This window comes from Stegodyphus dumicola, chromosome 6 (genome assembly GCF_044657685.1).
Source record: "Stegodyphus dumicola isolate Sdum_Otavi_A_Nest chromosome 6, ASM4465768v1".
Taxonomy (NCBI): domain Eukaryota; kingdom Metazoa; phylum Arthropoda; class Arachnida; order Araneae; family Eresidae; genus Stegodyphus; species Stegodyphus dumicola.
This window is the reverse complement of record NC_140773.1, coordinates 229,010,698-229,031,348: the sequence shown is the minus strand read 5'-3', so window position 1 is coordinate 229,031,348 and position 20,651 is coordinate 229,010,698. Positions and strand designations below refer to the sequence as shown.

The window sequence follows — 20,651 nt, the reverse complement described above, 5'->3', positions numbered from 1 at the left end:
TAAGATTAATCCTTTGTTGCATACAAATAATCTAGATAAGTTAAACGAAAATGTTTGTATTTTTTCTACTGAAAATAACCTTAGTAATAATAAAAAAAATTTATTTTATTCAAATTTCGTTTTAAATAATTGCAACAGTTTGTTCACTACAGTGAACGGCTTGCATATACGTACATGCATACAAATCTCTTCCGAACGGTTTACGGTCATTGTATTTGAAATCATTTCCTGCCTTGTTGGCAGTGATCATTACTCTCTTCTAAATGGTAAATCTACAACTGACATGTACATACAGATCCCCCAAAATACCTGCATTTCGTCGATTTTAGTTGAATTCATTTTGCTACGATTTTGTAACCGGTACCTATTAGATTCAAATGCCAAATGTTCTAGAAATTCCTTGCCAAACATAAACATGTCCAGTGGTGTTTTGGCTTGATAAGCAGTCCATTTGGGTTTCAATTCACTCTTTTCGGAACATCTTTATCTACCCACTCCACAATTTTCTCAAACTGACATTTAAAATAAAAGGTCTAAAATTACTAATTATGAATAAAAAAATGGCAGTATAAGAAAATGTCAGCAATATTATATAATGTTTACTATGAGAAATTGTACTAACTTGGAAACAAAAGTAGCAGTCATTTTCCAAATAGCAATGCTTTACTTAGTGATGCTATACAGCCATCTAGGATCGACAGTTGAAAGTTCTAATAATATAGAATGAATAAACACAGGAATGGAATCTGTTAAGGCATTTACAGAAAAATAAACAAATTTAAACTTTTGTCTACTAGAGTGGACATGATGCAACAAAGGGTTAACATAATATATTCGCCACGTAATAATTACCTGCATACTTGAAGGAGTCGTGACGGGCATTCCCCTCCCCCTTATTTTGAGCTGTCTATGCCCATGTGAACGTTATGCTTTTCTAAGACCTAAATGTTGATTTATCATCAACCCAAAAGGGCTATTAGTCTCGAAACAGCATTTTGCGTAGAATCACTATAAACGGCAGTATCACTTTTCAGATTGTTGCTGCCAAATACAGGGTGATTATAATTAAAGTTTAAGTTTCAAAACGCTATAAAAAAAGAACCATTCATGAAAATGACGTCAAATTTGAAAGGAATGTTATTGAAGAAGGCGGAAAGCGTATGGCAGAAGAAAAAATTTAGTTTCAAAAGTTACCAACAGATGGCGCTGCAAGCGGAAGAAGACGTAAATTAAAATGTTAGTTAAATTTCAGTGTTATAAAGCCGCCAGGTACCAGGCTGTTCCTCATTTCGCGACTCAGGCATTCGCCATGGGTGTTTCACTTCAGGACCGCGCTCTGCTGGTAAAGCTGTATTACAAGAATGATGATTGTGCAAGAGTAGCTCTGCAAAAATTCAGGACACTGAAGGGTATAAAAGAAGGCGTTGGTCCAATGAGTGTCGTAGGTCTAAAGAAAATGATGCAAAAATTCGAAACGACAGGTACGAAACATCCTGCAATGCTATCCGTACAAAATTGACCATGTGCAGGAGTTGCTTCCTTCTGACCTGACAGCTAGGGAGACGTTGGAAATTTTCCACGGCCATTCATTATCCACTTTCCATATGACCATATGACCATAAGCCCATTTCCATATGACAGGATACGTGAATACCCAGAATTGTCGAATATGGGCAACAGAAAATCCACTGGCAACGCACCCCGTACCACTTCATCCTGAAAAGGTCACGGTATGGTGTGGCTTTACGGCATTAGTCATTCTACAACCATATTTTTTCGAGCAGACGGGTGCTTCCGGTCCTGTTACCGCAATCGTCACTGGTCAGAGGTATGCGTCTCTTTTGCGCAACCACGTGATTCCAGCTCTGCAACAGCGTGGATGTGTGAATGAAATCATTTTTATGCAAGATGGCGCTCCTCCGCACATTGCATATCCCGTGAAGCAGCTGCTGAGGCGCCATTTCAGAAATGCTCGAATTATCAGCCGTCATTTCCCTACAGCCTGGCCGTCCCGATCGCCTGATCTTACTCCGTGTGATTTCTGGTTGTGGGGATATCTGAAGGATGTTGTGTTCCATGCTCCAATTGCAAATTTAGCGGAATTAAAGGCACGCATTTCGCAAAACATTCTGAACATCACCCCGGAGACACTGCGATCCGTTGTGGAACATGCTGTTTGTCGCTTTCAACTTGTTGCACACAACGGTGGACATCATATTGAACATGTTTTGCGACAGTTCCGAACTTCTTTGATGAATGGTTCTTATGCGGTATGCCGCCGCAAAACTCTTGAAACCAACCGATTTGTCCCTTCCGATGTGATATGTACAGTCATGCAAATAAAATTATTCAACAATTCTAATTTGTCAATGCGTTTTAATGTGTAACTTCCACCTTAGCCGTTGTTTTACGAAACATTTCTCGTTTCTCGTCGTGATTCTGCCGCTTACAGCGCCATCTGTTGCTAACTTTTGAAACTAAATTTTTTCTTCTGCCATACTCGTTCCGCCTTCTTCAATAACATTCCTTTCAAATTTCACATCATTTTCATCAGTGGTTCTTTTTTTATAGCGTTTTGAAACTTAAACTTTAATTATAATCACCCTGTATTATCGCCCTGTATTATACTATTTAAAGAAATTAAACAATGAAGAATCTGCATGAATCTATGAATATTTCTAGCATTCTGAAAAAACAATGATACCTACAGCCATCCAATTTTGAATAATGTAGTCCTCCACCCGAACATGGGCATCTGGAAGCCCGAATCTTGAATTGCGAATTTGTTTTATTGTCTACTTCATATTTTCTAAAACTTTTAATGAATTTTTGATTAAGAAACTCAATGATTTCAAAGCGAGCAGCGGCAACACACTGTGAAGAATGAAACATTTTTATCTCCAGTGCTCGAGACTGTCTGTCAGAAATACTAAAGATATGCTGTTTTTAAATATTTTTAGCCCAAAGGGGAGAAACAAAAGGGCGAACAAATGCTCTGGAAACGTGCATGCATGTGTAAAGGAAAAATCGCCCGTTTGAGCGCAATTGTTTTAGCGGCTTTTATTTTTTAAAAAACAAATTCTTTGGATACAAAATTTTGATATAGTAGTAATATAAATGTTGTAGAGAATTTATTACACTTTTACAAAGGATGTTACACTGTTAGTAGTAGTAGTAACGGAGTACATGGGCACCATCCCTTTACCATTACGGTTAATCGGTTCTGCCCACGTCCGCCCTTGTCTAGTATTTATTAATAATTCTAAAATTTTTACATTGCCATATATTGTGGCTGATTTATAAATAAATGTTACACTGTTAAAAAGAATGTTACATTTTATAGAGATTTTTCTGTGAAGCATTAAATTTTGTTACAGGTGTAACACATATGTTGTAAAGGATTTTGACACTGTAAAATTTTTGACAAATTAAAGCACTGTTATAGAATATTTAACCAAGAGTAATGCAAAGTTGATCAGCAGAGTTGTTAGAGGATACTTCTGGCATAAGTTCTGAGATTTTGAGATTTTAAAATTCTGAGAAAGTATTTTGCAAATTCTCAGGAAATTAAACAATTTAGAGAAATTATTTAACAAAATCAAATAATGTTACAAAAATAAAAATGAAACTTCTAAAATGGCAAGCTAAATAATAAATAATAAAATAACAAAATAATATTACAAAAGTTAAAACTATTATCATGAAGATTATAAAATCACTTTTGTGACTCCTACTTACATTAATAACAATAATAGCTACATAAATTATAAACAAAAATGAGAATTGTACTACTTTGAGATTTTCTCTGTTTATAATAAGATAGTTTAATAGAGTCTGAAGCTTCTCGCAAAGAGATTTATTCCGGAAAATCTGCTGAAACCATTCACGAGCATTGTGTAACAACTTTAAATAATATTAAAATCTTGTAGTTTAAATAATTTAAATAGATGAACATTAAGGTATTTGTGAATGGCAATATTTGAAACCAGACTCGAGTGCCACGTGCGACTCTCGCACGAAGAATGCAATTTATTTTTAAATGTTAGTATTCTTTTTTTCTTCTTGTTTGTATGTCGCCATTTTTGAGTGTTAAATAAAAGTTATTGCTGTGTTCCATCATTGGAGTTGCTTCATATTACCAAAGAAGCATCACAGTCTTAATTATTTTGGAGGCACCGACCGAGATCGAATAATCGTGCGTATTTTTATTTTATTAGTTCATCACTGAACATAATATTAGTGATAACAGATTATTACTTCCTGTTAATATTGAATTGCCTTATTTTATTAGTTCATCACTGAACGTAATATTAGTGATATCAGGCTATTACTTTCTGTTAATATTGAATTGCTTTATTTTATTAGTTCATCACTGAACGCAATATTAGTGATACCAGGTTATTACTTCCTGTTGATATTGAATTGCCTTATTTTATTAGTTCATCACTGAACGTAATATTAGTGATACCAGATTATTACTTCCTATTGATATTGAATTGCCTTATTTTATTAGTTCATCACTCAACGTAACTTCCTGTTGATATTGAATTGTCTTATTTTATTAGTTCATCACTGAACATAATATTAGTGATACCAGGTTATTACTTCCTGTTAATATTGAATTGCCTTATTTTTATTAGTTCATCACTGAACGTAATATTAGTGATATCAGGTTATTACTTCCTGTTAACACTGAACTGCCTTATTTTATTAGTTTATCACTTGAACGTAATCTTAGTGATACCATTTTAATGCCCTTTCTACTAGAGCTGAAAGGAAAAGAAAAATAGTTGAAGAGAAGATCTTGGAACCGATGAAGGAAGAAAATAAACCATCCAAAGATATCTTTGAAGAAGAAGTTAAAATCACCAGAATTAAACGTGGAAGATGTTTACGAAAATTTGAAAAACAATAAAGAAATTAATATTGAGAATCATTTTGCAATGCAACGTTATCATCATCTTTCGGCTTTCGATTTAATATCAAAGGCACCACTAATAGACGAAGAAAACAAATGTCGAAAGCAAATGACAAATGAATATTATCCGAAAGGCACAGATGAACTAAGGAAAGGCTTTGCTGTGAAATATAGCCGAGGAACTGGTCCGCCATGGAAGAGGTCTAGGCGCCGTCAAGAAAAAAAAAGGAAGACTAATTTGAACACTGTCCCTTTTCTTCCTATTTAAATGTGGTGTAAAAATATTTGTTTAAAACTTAAAATTTTCGGCCTGAAAATTTGGAAACTTATGAGAGAAGTTATCTTTTCTCTTTAACAATTGAGCAAGCCGAGCTTATAGACTTTCGAATTTTACAGAGCTTTTCCCTTCGGCAAAAGTCTCTCCGTTGGGGGAGAGGTTGTAACAACTTTAAATAATATTAAAATCTTGTAGATTAAATAATTTAAATAGATGAACATTAAGGTATTTGTGAATGGCAATATTTGAAACCAGACTCGAGTGCCACGTGCGACTCTCGCACGAAGAATGCAATTTATTTTTAAATGTTAGTATTCTTTTTTCTTCTTGTTTGTATGTCGCCATTTTTGAGTGTTAAATAAAAGTTATTGCTGTGTTCCATCATTGGAGTTGCTTCATATCGCCAAAGAAGTATTACAATTGTTTGTTGTACAGAACCAAAAATATACAATGGCTCACAAAAAACAAACGCATACGACAAAGCGTAAGCAAACAAAAGTGTTTGTACGCTTATGAGTTTTAGTGAAATATTGCTTTATTCCCTAGTAAAAATTAATATTTAGAATGAAAATTTTTTAATAATATCTATAAATTTCTGTTAGCAAAACTACATTAATTAATTTATGAACGTATTAAAACTTTTTTTTTTTTTTTTTTTTTTTTTTTTTTTTTTTTTTTTTTTGGAAAATCAATAAGAAAAAGTAACCGAAAAGTTACCTCACAAAAATCTTCGTACACTTTAAAGAAATCTACGCATATTAGTAAATATTGTAGTATTTCTGGCAGTTACTATTTTGTAGTATAAGGTATTTCTCCCACCTTTTTAGCATGCTTTCGTACTGTCGTGGTCTGCCCGCTAGTCGCGTATTCCAGAGGTCCATGGTTCGATTCCCGTCGAAGATGTTGCTCATTTTTCATCTTGCCTGCTTCCAAAAATACTTAATGTCTCTACAGTGGGGCCCGATGATTCTCCACACCCAGAATTTGGCGATTGGGCCCAATAAAAACCCGTCGCCCTTTAAAAGGGGGAGTATATACGGTATTTCTCCCGCCTTCTTCGCATGCCTTCGTGGTGTGGTGGTCTGCACACTCAGCGCGTAATTGAGAGGTTCCACGGTTCGATTTCCGGCGAAGGCGTCGCATATTTTTCATCTTACCTGCTTCCAAAAAATACCCAATGTCTCTAAAAGCTTTCTATTTTTTGTACTTTCAAAAAAATTTTTTCGAGCAGAGCGCCCATGTAATCCAGCTGATCTGAGCACTCGTCAAACAGTTTTAAGTGAAATTGAAGTACAAAAGTTTTCAGTAAAATCTGTAGAAATCTTTACAACACTCAAACATGGATTTTTCGCAGATTTTCTAACTATAAATCTCTTATGACATTGAGTCACGTCAATTCCTGTTTCCCGGAGAACCTCTTCTTACTTTATTTTGGATCCGATTTTCTTCTTTAGAGCATTTTATCACGTACTGCACTGACGAATGTTATAAATTTACTAATTTAGCGATATCCCGAATCGAACTTCCCTCCTTATAAAAAAAAATAATCAATTTTCGAATGCTGTTCGTTGCTTCTTTACGGCTACGAGACATTTTTAAACATTAAAGAAAAGACAACGAAGTAAAGAAGCAAAAGATAAAGCCAAGCAATTTTTTAAACGTCAACAAAATTCAAAAATACAAAAAAGTTGTAGACGATCATTTTATTTATGAAATTTTACGAAAATGTTTTGGTGTACGATCACTTTTGTGGCGTGTTTTATCTATGCCTCCTTACATTTTCAATTTCAGAAAAAGAAAAAATATCAGTACTAAAAATTAAAAAGTTAGGTTTTATTCAAAATCACATGGAGATGATATGAAAAAATATTGAACTTTATATTCGAATTCAATTTCGGGTTACAGAGCTTTTTCTGCAAATTCTCAAAGCGTCCGAACACTTGACATGACAATGTAGATCTTTGATTATTTGTCACTGAAACAAGTAGTGGTAACCCTTAATGTATCTGGTAACCCTTAGGACGTAATATAAAATCTGAAATCTTTCAATTTTTTTTTTCATTCATTGTTTCTAAAGATGTATTTAAAGATTTTGCAATTCACTTCTACATCGGCGAACTTTCACTTGTTACCAAAGATGCGGACTTGCGGTTTTTCTCTTTCCGATTAATAATGCTGCTCAATTTGCACTTAGAAATTTTAATACCATGCATTTCACAATATTTTTTAATTATGTAATAGAAGCATTTCTCTTGGAAATGCGCAAAAGCATATCCTTCAATCCATAGCTTGTTTACATGCAATATTTCAAAGAAAGAATAAATTTAAAAGTAGCAAATTTTATTTCTGATTTCAAATAATAAGCTATTCCCAGCAATTTTATTCCAAAAGCATTTGCTTTTTTAAATTTTTTATCGAAATGTGTAAACATTCTTCGTATTTAAACTGTACATGTTTGACAGAAAAATGTGTGAGAAAGGAATTAAAATGTTCCGAAAGAAATGCTATTCTAAATGAATATTTACCTAGAAACAAACTAATGAGTAAAAAACATAAAAAAATAAATTAAAATAATCTGAAAGCTTTCAGATTTTATATTACGCTCAAAGGGGTGGTTTTTTAAGTTTTATGTGTTACCTTTATTTATTAAATATCATGTTCTTCGCACTTAAACCATAAAATTCAATTCAACAGGAATACCACAAAATATTTAAAAGAGCATATCTTTAGAATTTCCGATACACAGTCTCACGTGCTGGAGATAAAAATCCCCCCTCACAGTGTTGCCATTGGTGGGCTTTGAAATCGTTGAGTTTGCTAATCAAAAATTCTTTAATGTTTGACAAAATATGAAATTCTTACTAATATCATAAATGCGAATGTGAGTTTGTTTGTGTGTTTATTTGTTTGTTGCGCTTTCACGCCTTAATTACTTAACCGATCATCATGAAATTTTCAAAAAATATTTTTGTTATATTAGAAAAGGTTATAGGCTATAAAATGTCTTCGTACGACTTAAATTAACCGAGATATTAATTAAAAACTACTTTTCCCCTACATTTTTCACTTACTTTGTTGGGTTTTTCCCTATTAAAATGATTTGGCTACGCGCCAATTTATACTTTCACAAATATCTATGGAACAGAGGTTAGTTGAATTTCGAGACACATATCCGCTGATGCCAAAAATTCGTCGGAATCCATCGATACCATTCTCATCTTCGTACGACTTTCATCAACTGAGATATTAATTAAAAACTCTGAAAACGCTAATTTGAATGCGACTCAATAGCGACATTAGAGATTTTTTTCTTGAATTTTCCCGTGTGGGTCCAATAAGTTGGCGATAAAAATTATAACTTTTGATTTAATCATCCAAATTTCTCGAAATTTAGAAACTTTTATCGCTCTCTGAATAATAGGAACAATGGTGGTGTAACTGTTTTTGTCGCTTAATTATTTCCAGCTTAATCACAGATAAAACAATACTCCGCTTGCTATTGTTACCTCTTTGTTGACAGGCTGTGATTCGAAAGCAACGGGGGAGGCTGGTATCCGGTCGACCGTTGGGTTGACGAAAAGTTCATGGATTTACACGTGGAAAATCATTTTAAAGTTAATAACTTCTAATTAACTTACCGACTTGAAACTATTATCCACATTTCGACTTTTTGTGATATATTTAATGTTTTATTTCGTATTTTTTTAAAGATCTATTCATTCGTGTTATACATTTCTGTTATTGTTGGTTGAAAAATTGCATTTATATTTTATATTCTTTACATTTTACTGTGTGCGATAAAAAATTTTGTTTTATCATTTTAAGGCGCTCGAATGTTCTTTATTTTGAAATTTTATGCGGAGTGTATTTTTAAAATCCACGCGGAGTTGAAACTTATTTAAGGACATCAACGCGAGCGAAGCCGCCGGTAAAGCTATTCATTCGTGATAATAAAACAAATTCCAAATCTGGGCTTCCAGATGCCCATATTCGAATGAAGGACTACGTTATCCAAAATTTGATGTCTCTAGCTACCGTTGTTTTTTCAGAGTGCGAGAAACATACATACATTCATGCAGATTCTTCATTATTTAATTTCTTTAAATAAAATGCAGGGGTCTAATATTGGGTGGCAACTATTTGAAAAGTAAACCGACGTAAAATGCCAAAACGAAATAAATAGCCCTTCTGGGCAAATTGTTCTTTGGGTTAATACAAAGCTAAAACTTTCTTAATTCCTTCCTTTCGCTCAATATGCAAATTTTAATCAATGCCTATAATGAAGCAATATCAAGGATGACTGACTTCACAGCCAGAGGTCGTTTACTCTCGCAAATAAATGCCGGAAACTTGCCTCAATTTTCATTGCGTATATCTGTTCCTGCAATTTTTTCCACAGACTGTTTTTGAAGAAATGTGAATGCAAATGAACTCATGAATAAAGGAAACTTACGTCAATTTCCATGTCTTCTTGGTCGCACGTTATCAACTTCCGCCGGAACACGAGCGAGGTGTGAGTGTCGTTTTCGTTTCCGGAAAGCACGTGCCAGTCTTGGGTCCGATCCACGGGCGGCAAGCGATTGCCCGTTCCATGCCGGTCCTAAGGAGAAGGATATGAAATCATTCACATGGGAGGGAATTAAAAGACTTTTCACTGAATCATCACGTAACACAACAGAATTCCCAAAACTGGGATAAAGAAAGCTATCCGGATAATTGCGTTGTACTCTTTTTCTTGTAGACCAACTCGGTTCTACTTATTTCAGTTCAGGTACTGAAATTCTCCCTCCTCTTTGTATAAACGAAGTCATTTTTTTCTCGACTATAGAATTAAAAATTTTCATGTGGAGACCATATGACACTTCCTTGTACGGCCTATTAAATTACACACATTTTTTATCTATATTTCACTTAAACTTATTTCCTCGAATTATTCTAACTTAATTAGCCGATCTCTGAAACCAAGTTGAAAATGACATCAACAATTTCAAATTTTTGAAATTCTATATCGTGGTCAATTTTTGTGGTACGGGAGTCAAATTTCTTATTTTTATGACATTAAAAATTTCAAATTTTAAAATTAAATATGTCAGTCAATTTGTATCGTACGGAAATCAAACTTCTTATAATTTTATATGTTCATAACAAATGTAAAACTCTTCTGAATATAATTATAGGAACTGGAAGATCGTATTAAAATTAAGATTTCCTTATTTGTCAAAAACAATTTTTTTAATTTTATTTATTTATTTATTTAATTTTTTGACTTTGCCAAAGCATGAACATTTTAGTCATTTAAAACACTTCTGTAACTGGAAATATATGACTACGAACAGCGACAGTGAAAATAAAGCCCGAATAATGACTTTTAAACGGGGTAATGGGATGGTTATATAGACATATACAAGGTGATTCTAAATTGTTTTTACAAATTAAGAGGGGTGATAGTACCCATCCAGACGAGCAATAATTACCATAGAACATAGGGTCACATTTCGTTCTGAGAGGCAGAGAGGAGGAAAGTAGGAAGGCATCAAAGAAGAACAAGGAGACTATCTCCTACGAATTAACGGTATGCAAATTTGCACTGAGAAGAAACTACATTTTACTCTTAGTTCGTACCGGAGAAAGCCAATCAGAGCAAACGACGTCCTTGAAAAACGGCGCAATATCATCGCTTCCAGTATTACCTTGATAACATCGTCCGAAACGTTTCGTAAATGCTATGGTGGAGTATACGTACCAGAAATTGGCAGATACTCACCTCACATACGGTGAAGCAAAAGGGGAATAGACGCGAGGCACGAAGATTGTACAAACGGCGATTTCTAACTCCAAGTCATCCAACTTTTTCCAGTGTCGATCGAAGACTACGAGAAGCCGGCTCTTTTGCCATCTCAAAAAGCAATCCAGGGCGTTTGCGAAATGCACGAACGCCAGAAATGGAAGAGCGAGTTTTGACTAGATTTGAAGCAGCTCCTTCCAAAAGCACGCGAACGGTGGCATACGAAATGGGTATTTCTCGGCCAGTAGTGTGGCGTAGTTTACACGAGGAACGCAAGCACACCTACCACGTGCAAAAAAGTGCAATCTTTGGACACAGATGATTGATTATCTCTGCCGGGCAGACTTTGTGCAGTGAATCCTTGGAATGAGAAATAATGATCCACGATTTCCTGCATTATTTAGCGATGACGCCTATTCAGCAGAGAAGGCCTTTTCAAAGTGCACAATCAACACGTTTGGTCTGACAGCAATCCTCACTGCACAATCCCCCATAAACAGGTACAGGTAGAAGCTAGGCCAGCACCTCCGTAGTATCAAAGGTAATTGAGGTATTGCTGAACCTAGCTAACTGTTAAACTTTCTACCCCAATTTTGAGGAAGAACACCCCGGGGGGTGGTCCGAGGCTCTCCCGCCCCTCTTTTTAGTCCAAAGGGATTTCAGTCCCGAAGGACTATTGCTTTCGTTTTGGCATTTTGCGTCGGACTCATAAACGTCGGTTCACTTTTCAAACTGTTGCCACAAAATGTTAGAGTCCTGCATTATATTTGAAGAAATTAAATAATGAAAAATCTGCATAAATGATTGTCTATTTCTCGCATTGTGATAAAACAATGGTACATAGAGCCATCGAATTTTGAATGACGAAATCCTACTGCGAATATGGGCATCTGAAATCCCAAATTTGGAATTTGTTTTATTATAGATTTTATATTTTGTAAAACTTTAACGAATTTTTGATTTACAAACTCAATGCTTTAAAAGCGAGAGAAAATGGCAACGTTATATAGAAATAAAATACTTTTACCTCCAGCTCGCGAGACTGTGTATATCGGAAATTCTAAAGATATGCTTAATTTAACATTATTTTGCGATATTGCTCTTGAACTGAATTTTATGGTTTAAGTGCAAAGAACATGATATTTAATAAATAAAGGTAACACTCAAAAAGTTAAAAAAACGCCCCTTTGGACGTCATTTAAAATCTGAAAAATTTCAGATTTTTTTTTTTTTTTTTTTTTTTTTTTTTTTTTTTTTTTCATGGTATAGATGGTATAGATTTTACATGGCTGAGATAACTGAGTTCTGGTATTAATAGTGTACACAAATCATATTGAGAAAAGACTGTCCTTGAAAATTTCAACAACTGATGTTTCCAAAAGCATAAATGTAAGAATAAATGTCTTTTCTAAGGCGGAAGGTGAAAAGCAGAAAATTTCTGTGAAGGTCTGGGCAGGTATCCTAGGTGATTACCTGGTAGTCCTTACATCATGCCAGACCGTTTGACCGGCGCAACATACCGTATCTTCCTGGAACAGGTGGTTCCCAGTTTATTGCAGGCTGTTGCGCTCCCCATCCAGAGAGAGTTTAAGCACGATGGAGCCCCAGCACATTTTCCCGTCACAGTCCGGAGGCACATGAAATCTTTAGTGTAAGAGACGCCTGTAGACTCAGCTGAAGATCTCGTGGCCAGAATAGTTGTTGCTGCGGTTAAAATTAATACGACATCAGGGAACTTCGAGAGGGTGCGCCAGTCGTTCCTTCGTCGATGTCAACTGTGCAACGTGTGGTCGGCATTTTGAGCACTTTCTGTAAGCTTTTCACTAAATAAAAATCTGATTCTTTAATTTTTGGTCACGTTCACCAATACTGTTGTAAGTTCAGTTTGGAATTCTAATATTCCTCTTTTCTGCTTCTCACAGTGGAATGCGACCCTATGTTCTGTGGTAACTATTGCTCGTCTGAATGGGTACTATCACCCCTCTTAATTTGCAAAAACAATTTAGAATCAGCCTGTATATACGTTTAGTGCTGCCGATTGCAATAAAAGAGGGAGATGCACAACTAGATATTAAAGTAGTCCCATATACAAAATTTCAGCGTTCCACGCCTAATCGTTTTAGAGCTATGCGGAATACATATATTATGTACATACGTACGTACAGACGTCACGAAAAACCCGTTGTCAATCCATTTTAAATCAGTTTTAAGATCCGTTTTGGAAAAAGAGTCCTTTGTTTTGTCCGTACATACAGACCTCATGCAGAAACATCGCCCAAATAGATTCGGGACTGGTTAAAATGAATATTTCCATTGATACGCGACACCCGAAAATTTTCGGCAATTTCGACTTCTGTGCAAGAAAGCAATAAAAAAATAAAAATAAAGTTTCTGTAAAATAAGCTTTTATTTAAAACTCAAAATTAATGGAGTAAAATAATTTATCATGTAGTTTGGTGGTAACAAGAGATTAATTAATACTATCTGCAAAATCATTTACAAATTTTACATCACGAATGATAAAAGCGTAGGGGCGCCTTCGATAAATTTATAAAATAATGGTTCACACTTTTCACAATATACTTATTCATTACCCCACGCCTTTATTATTCATGATATAACAATTTAGATGTATTTATAAAGAGAATTATTTAATTTCTTGGTCCAGTTAAACTATATGACAAATTAATTTTCGTATTTTAGTTCATTACTGAATTCCTGCCATTAGCTCACACTCTCCCTATATCTTTTCCAAATTTTCAATCGTTAATAAAATACTTTTTATTCATCCACTCAAGTTCAAATACACTTTTTTAAACTTGTTTTAGATGACACTTGATGTTAATAAATTTAATAATTTAATACATAATTTAAAAATTAAAATTATACATTTTAATAATAATTATAATCTATACATATATAGACAAACATGTTAATTAATACATCATTAATAATTATAATTAATGTTAATACATTTAATATATAATTTTAAAATAAATAATTTTTAAATTATAGACCACCATCAGCTTCATAAATTAGAAACGATAAAATGTTAATAATATTAATAACCTAAGTAGGAATTTACTTTAATTTTTTTTAATGTTGCTTGCTTTTGTAGGTTAATACGAGCATAAAAGCTTATTTTATAAAAACGTTTTTTAATATTTATCTATTTTTATACTCATTTTTTTAATCTTAATTACATGTTGTCAATCAATGTTTTCATTTTTTAATCTCAATTACACGTTGTCAATTAATATTTTCATTTTTTAATCTCTATTACACTTTATCAACCTTGTTGCTGTTTTATTTAACTGAAAAACCATTTCTCAACAATAAATAATCCCGCTTTCGTTTCTCACTATTTTATGACATGAAAAGGTCAAATACACCCAAGATTTTGCCAGAAACTCAGAAATTACGTTAAACATCTCATACAAACTTAATTTATAAAAACTCTTTCCGATGTATTTGATGGCGTAAGCAGTAAAGTCTGAGACTATTAGTTTGCTCGTTAAAGGAAGCTATATATAGTCGCCATATATACATCACGAAAAAAATCTCTTTTGAATCCATTTTAAATCCATTTGGGGGGAAGCCATTTATTCTGTCTATATGTAGAGATGTCACGTAAAAACATTATCCAAATGGATTCGGTTTGGTTTGGTTATCTGATTACGGCAAAGCACTCAAAGGCTATCTGCCTTACAGGGAAGGGAGTCTTTCGCAGAGGTCTTTCTAACGGAAACTGGGTCGTATACACATTACACATGGGGAAAACACCAAAACGCCTATGCAACCTGCCCGTTCGCAGGATTCGAACCTCGGACCTAACTATCAGTGTTCAGCGACTTTACCGCTCGACCGCTGGCGAACCCCAAATGGATTCGGAAATTGTCAGAATGTATATATCCATTAAAATATAATATCCGAAATTTTTCGCGATCACGATATTCCCTTTACTACATACAAGGAAGTAAAAAAATGAAGCTTACTTGAAAGTAAATTTTTCCATCCTTGATCCATCCTGTCACAATATCGCTCCCGTTCATACCACCGTTCGGAGACAGCCCAAGTCCGACGTAACCGTGGGTCTGCACCTCCAAGTGGAAGACGATTTCCTGCTCTTCCCTGAGCAGTTCCCAGGATATGTGATACTTTCCGTCGGGGTCGAGGACAGTGGTGTGGACACTGTCATCGCAGAAGATGACTCCAGCAGAGAACAACAAAACGAAACTTCCAGCATTGATCATGACACTGTCTTTTCTCCTGAGCTGCTCGCAAAGAATAGAATCACGGAAGTTCCAGTGAGGTATTTCACAGCAGCAACGTAAACAGAACTCAACCAATCAGACAATCAGATGTTGTTGTCGCGTTTAGCAAAATTCTCTCAAAATTGTTTCACGGATGCGCCGTGCAGAAATATTTTAACCGGGCAGTATTAAACGAGCGTACCATTTTGAGGTAAGAAATATCTTTGTATAGCAAAACTGTATAGCCGATTTTGTTATATTGCGTTGCGCTACCATGACATTTATAATCTAGTAGATGATGCCTATGCTTGAAACATGCGGTGACACACTCAAAAAAAAAAAAAAAAAAAAAACCCGCTTCACAAAATATTGCCATTTGATATGATATAAATTTTTAATTTATCTTTCTTAGCATAATAATACTGGTTAACAAAGTTAGTGATTTGAAAGTAACAAAAGCATTTCTTAATAACTTGAATTTTCATTTTATTTTAGTAATAAATCTAATTGGTGTAATTTAAAATACGTTTAACTCATAATAAATCTAACTGATAATTATGAAAATTTGCAGCATCATTTTAATTACAAAAAGTCGTTTCTGAAAGCATATGTTACATATTTCAGAACAGGCTGCCCACACGGTATAGTGGTTAGGGAAGCCGACTGCGATACAGAAAGGCCCGGGTTCGAATCTCGGAGAAGGCATGCATGTAAATTGTCTGTCCTCTCCGGCTCCAGGGAGTGGTTGCATCTGGATAGTGGAAGGCGTGGGACATATGCCTGCTTACCCCTGTTAAACACCAGGCGTCCCCGTCCTCCGTCACCTGTCACCTGTCTGTCCTCTCATAGGAAGTAACGGTGGCCACCTATTAGGTGCCTCCACAATAAAATGGCCACCACTTCTGCCACGTAGGAGTGGCCAATGCTCAAAAAAAGGCAAGTGCAGGCCTTTCGAAAAAAAAAGTTCTTCAGGACAGAATAGTTTCGTTTTTCTCTCCAAAATTGTTTTAATTAAAAGAAACATCATAAAACAAAATTATGAATTCTAATATCTCGCAAATTTCCAAAACTCTCCAAGTGAAAGAATTTAATTCTTTGCAGGTAAGTAGCATCTGATCCACATGCATGCAGAAGTATATTAATAATAGAAAATTTATTTTAAGTTCCTTTTATGCTCAGATTTCCCATTTTACTTCCTTGTAAGAAGTACTTTGATTGCGAAAAATTTCGAATTTCAACGAAAATATCCATTTTGACGGCTCTGAAATCCATCTCAATGATGTCTTTGCGTGACATCTGTATATACGGACAGAATAAAAGAATCTTCTTTCCGAAATGCATTGAAAAATGAGTTTAAATTAGATTCAGGAGAAATTTTTTCTTGACATCTCCACGTACGTATGTACGTATCCAGCATAGCTCAAAAATGAGTAGCCTTAGTTGAAATGTTTTATTATGGAACTGTTATATCATTTAGTTGTACACTTCCCTCGGCCGCACCAAACATATTTATTTGTATATGTATTCCCATTCTGTTACTCGACTGAGTGAACTCAGTTTTTTTATTCTTATATGTTGGCAAATAGTGCATTTTTTTAAAGCCATTGAATTATGTTGTTCCGGTTAAGGTTTTTATGCCTTTAATTAATCTTCATGCAATAGTTGTTGAATTGTCAAAAATTTTAAAGTGGCACTAAGCCTGACGAGGCCGCCATTTGTTTATAGTTGAAACTCCTTTAGTAGAACAGTATCTGATGGCTCTAGATATCGTTGTTTTTACACAAAGCGAGAAACATACATACATTTATGCAGATTCTTCTGTATTTAATTTCTCTAAATAAAAATATCTCATAAAATAATACTTGATGGCAACAATTTGAAAAGTGATACACCGTTTTTAGTGATTCAACACACAATGCCGTTTCGACAATAATATTCCCAAAAGGGACGTCAGTAACTAATGTATAATAACAAATAAAAGGTAAAGGAGAAAATAAAAATATTAGTAATAAATTAAATTAATGACAAAAATTATTAAGTCATAAAAATTAAATAAAATAATAAAAAATATATAAATTAAAAATAATTTTTAAAATATCATCAAAATCAAAAGAAACAATAGAACAAATAGTTTAAGATAAATAAGTAAATGAATTTATGACATATAGGGTACAGAGGATAAAAACGATGCAAATAGTTTAAATACTATGCTCTGTTATACGAGGTGTCATACAAAAAAATAACGAGACTAAGTAAGTTGAAAGATAGAAAACAGAGTGAAGTTGGCAACAACTGTTTTGGTGACTTCATGCCACATACCTCCTCTATCCATGCGGCCAGTTTCGACTTAACCAATCACGAACCAGCCACGCCAGTGGAGAGTACTGCATCATTGAGTAAACACGTGCAACTGCATTCTGCAAGAAAAATGTCTAATGTAAAAAAAACCGAACAGCGAATCAACATAAAGTTTCTTGCGAAAGTTAAAAAATCAACTACGGAGGAAACATTTCAAATGTTAACCGAAGCTTATGGAGATGAAACTTTGTCTCGTGCACGTATGTTTGAAAGGCATAAGCGGTTTTAAGGGGGAAGGGGCAGTGTGGAAGATGATGAACGTGCGGGGCGACCTCTTCACGTTCATCATGATTCAATCACGTTCATCATGATTGAATAAGTTCCGAGTGATCAGACTATTAATCAATACCACTAAACTGGAGCACTGAAAAGACTTCGTTAAAACATTAGGAACAAAAAGGCCATAATTGTGGAGTGATGGATGGCTGTTGCATCAGGGCAATGCAACCGCTCACACGGCCCTCTGTCAAGCAGTTTCTGACCAGCAAAAACATTACTGTGATGGGGCGTCCTCCTTATCCACCTGATTTGGCTCCATGCGACTTTTTTTTTTTTTATTTCCTAAACTTAAATCTTACTTAAAGAGCTCATTTTACCTCAGCTGAAGAGGTTCAGGCAAAAACGGAAAATCTCGTGAAGGGCCCTTCCAAAACCCTCGTTCCAGAACTGTTACCAGCGATGGCAGCACCGAATGTAGAAGTGTGTGAATGCTAAAGGGAATTACTTTGGAGATGATAACGGAGAACTGATTCTGTAGGTACAATGATTTATTGGACCAATCTTTTTTTTTTTTTTTTTTTTTTTTTTTTTTTTGTCACACCTTGTAAAATAAAATTGCGTCATATTTTGGTTCTAATCCACTTAAAGCCTTCTTGACCAGATGAGTACAACTCAAGTGTTTTTGATCAGACAATAACAGCGCATACTTTTTTTTTCCCCCTTCCTGAATGGAACGTATTTCGACATGGGGACTTCCTTCCCCGTTTGCTAAACATTTCCAGAATATATTTCTCTTCACGAGAAAAACGAGACATATGTTCAAAATGTAGTTTCAGTACCAATTTCATTCACGAAATGCTAAAAACTTTTTGCAATAATAAAAAAAAAAAGGTCTATCAATGTTGTTATTAATTCTAGGATTAGAACACTCTATTAATGTTGTATTCCATAATTACAACATTCTATTAATGTAATGAATGTAACAATCTAATAATTATAAGGTATTTTCTCCCTCCTTTCTGCATGCCTTCGTGGTGTCATTGGAAGCATACTCGACGCGTAATCGAGAGGTCCAGGGTTCGAGTCCCGGCGAGGGCACTGCACATTTTTCATGTCTCCTGCTTCAAAAGCAGAAAAAGAAAACAACTAATGACTCTACAGTGGCGCCCGAACTAGGAGAGGGTGGACTATAATTCGTCACCACCACGATTTGACGATTGGGTCACCTAATTCGCAGTCGCTCTTTAAAAGGGGGAGTATATAAGGTATTTCTCCCTATATTCCGCATGCCTTCGTGGTGTAATTGGAAGCCTACTCGGCGCGTATTCGAGAGGTCTAGGGTTCGAGTCCCGAAGAGGGCACTGCACATTTTTCTCGTCACCTGCTTCAAAAAATACCTAATGACTTTACAGTGGCGCCCGAACTAGAAGACAGTGGACGATAATTCGTCACCACTTCGATTTGGCGATTGGGTCCCCTAATCTCCAGTTGCCCTATAAAAGAGGGAGTCCATAAGTATTTTTCCTCTCTTTTCCGCATGCCTTCGTGGTGTATGTGGAAGCAAACTCGAAGCGTATTCGAGAGATACAAGGTTCGAGTTCCGGCGATGGCACTGCTCATTTTCCAGGTCTCTTTTTTCAATAACTCTACAAATTTCATTAATGTTCCTAGTAATTTTGTATTCTATGAATGAAAAAGAAAATGCTGAACTTCGTGTTTTTAAGGCTCCAATGACCTCAGGACGAAATTGGAATTCGCTTAAAAGTTGACAAATACCGAAAGCACGGTCGGGCTGGATTGAATCCTTCACCATGTGAATATAGTGTCCCTGAAAAATATCAGTTGCTGGGAATTTACTCGCGAGAAATATTTATTTGAAACGCAAATGCTGTAGTTGAGGGCGGGGGAAACTCACTTCAGCTTAGACAAAAATTAATCGAACCTTCTAGCCTGAAAAGATAAATTAATGTCCTGGTGACTCTAATATAGTGAAAATGATATATGAATGTAATATAAATTAAAAGAACTAACATTTATTGTGTTTTTAATCTTGTAACACAAAACTAAAACTATAGAATATAAAATGACTTCGGCTCCTAGCGAAAATAACAGTAGGCCACGTATACAGTTCCCATAAATTATTTACCATTGTTAAAACAAGAATTTGAAAGAAAAGTTTAAGATTTTAATACAGTACAACTCCAATTATCCGAATTTTTTATTATCCGAATGGAGTCCGGTCCAATTGATTCGGATAATTGGAGTTCTACTGTAGTACTGAATTGAATTTTACATTACTTTTGCTAGGGGGAAAAAAAAAAAAAAAAGATCGTTAGTAAAGCTCCGAAAAGTCTAGAAATAGAACTATTTAAGTTACTCTGTGATATAAATCTTATTCAATGATTTGAAGACACAATTTCATTAACTGTTATTCGTACTTGTGAAAAGATAAATATCCTGAGTTACGAATTTTTGCAATAAGAACATTCTCTTTGTTTGCGAATACATTTACATGCGAACAGTTTTTACTACTAAGGAAGTATTGTAATCGTAAAAATTTTCGTGTATCGTATTTCAACAAAAATATCCATAGATTTTAACACAAGAAATGCGTTTTAATTAAAATACATCTTACAAATTAAGTTTGTAGAGAGATTAGGTATATTTTGAAAGAACAAAGATGAAAAATGAATAATACCTTCGCCGGGAATCGAACCGCGGACCTCTGGAATACCGGTCCAGCGTGCAGAACCACTACAATACGAAGGCACGCCAGAAAGGCGGGAGAAATACCTTATGTTTTTATTTAATAAAATTTTATAAAAATATCATTGTAAATCA

At 34.8% G+C, this 20,651-nt stretch overlaps 1 protein-coding gene across 4 annotated transcripts in view; it reads right to left on the bottom strand.

The window, feature by feature from the left end:
* Positions 1-17,652, bottom strand: part of LOC118182455 (DBH-like monooxygenase protein 1) — a 61,776-nt gene extending 44,124 nt beyond the window's left edge. Inside the window, exons 1-2 of one of the 4 annotated variants that reach the window (XM_085819626.1) lie at positions 17,553-17,652; positions 9,649-9,795 (exon numbers count right to left, since the gene is read on the bottom strand). In XM_085819626.1, the coding sequence (XP_085675752.1) occupies positions 9,649-9,660 (12 nt within the window). In that variant the 5' untranslated portion in view covers positions 9,661-9,795; positions 17,553-17,652. Of the gene's footprint in view, positions 1-9,648; positions 9,796-14,975; positions 15,274-17,552 lie in introns of those variants that run through there. The other 3 variants (XM_085819624.1, XM_085819623.1, XM_085819625.1) reach the window with 3 other exon arrangements.
* Between the last annotated feature and the right edge of the window lie 2,999 nt (positions 17,653-20,651).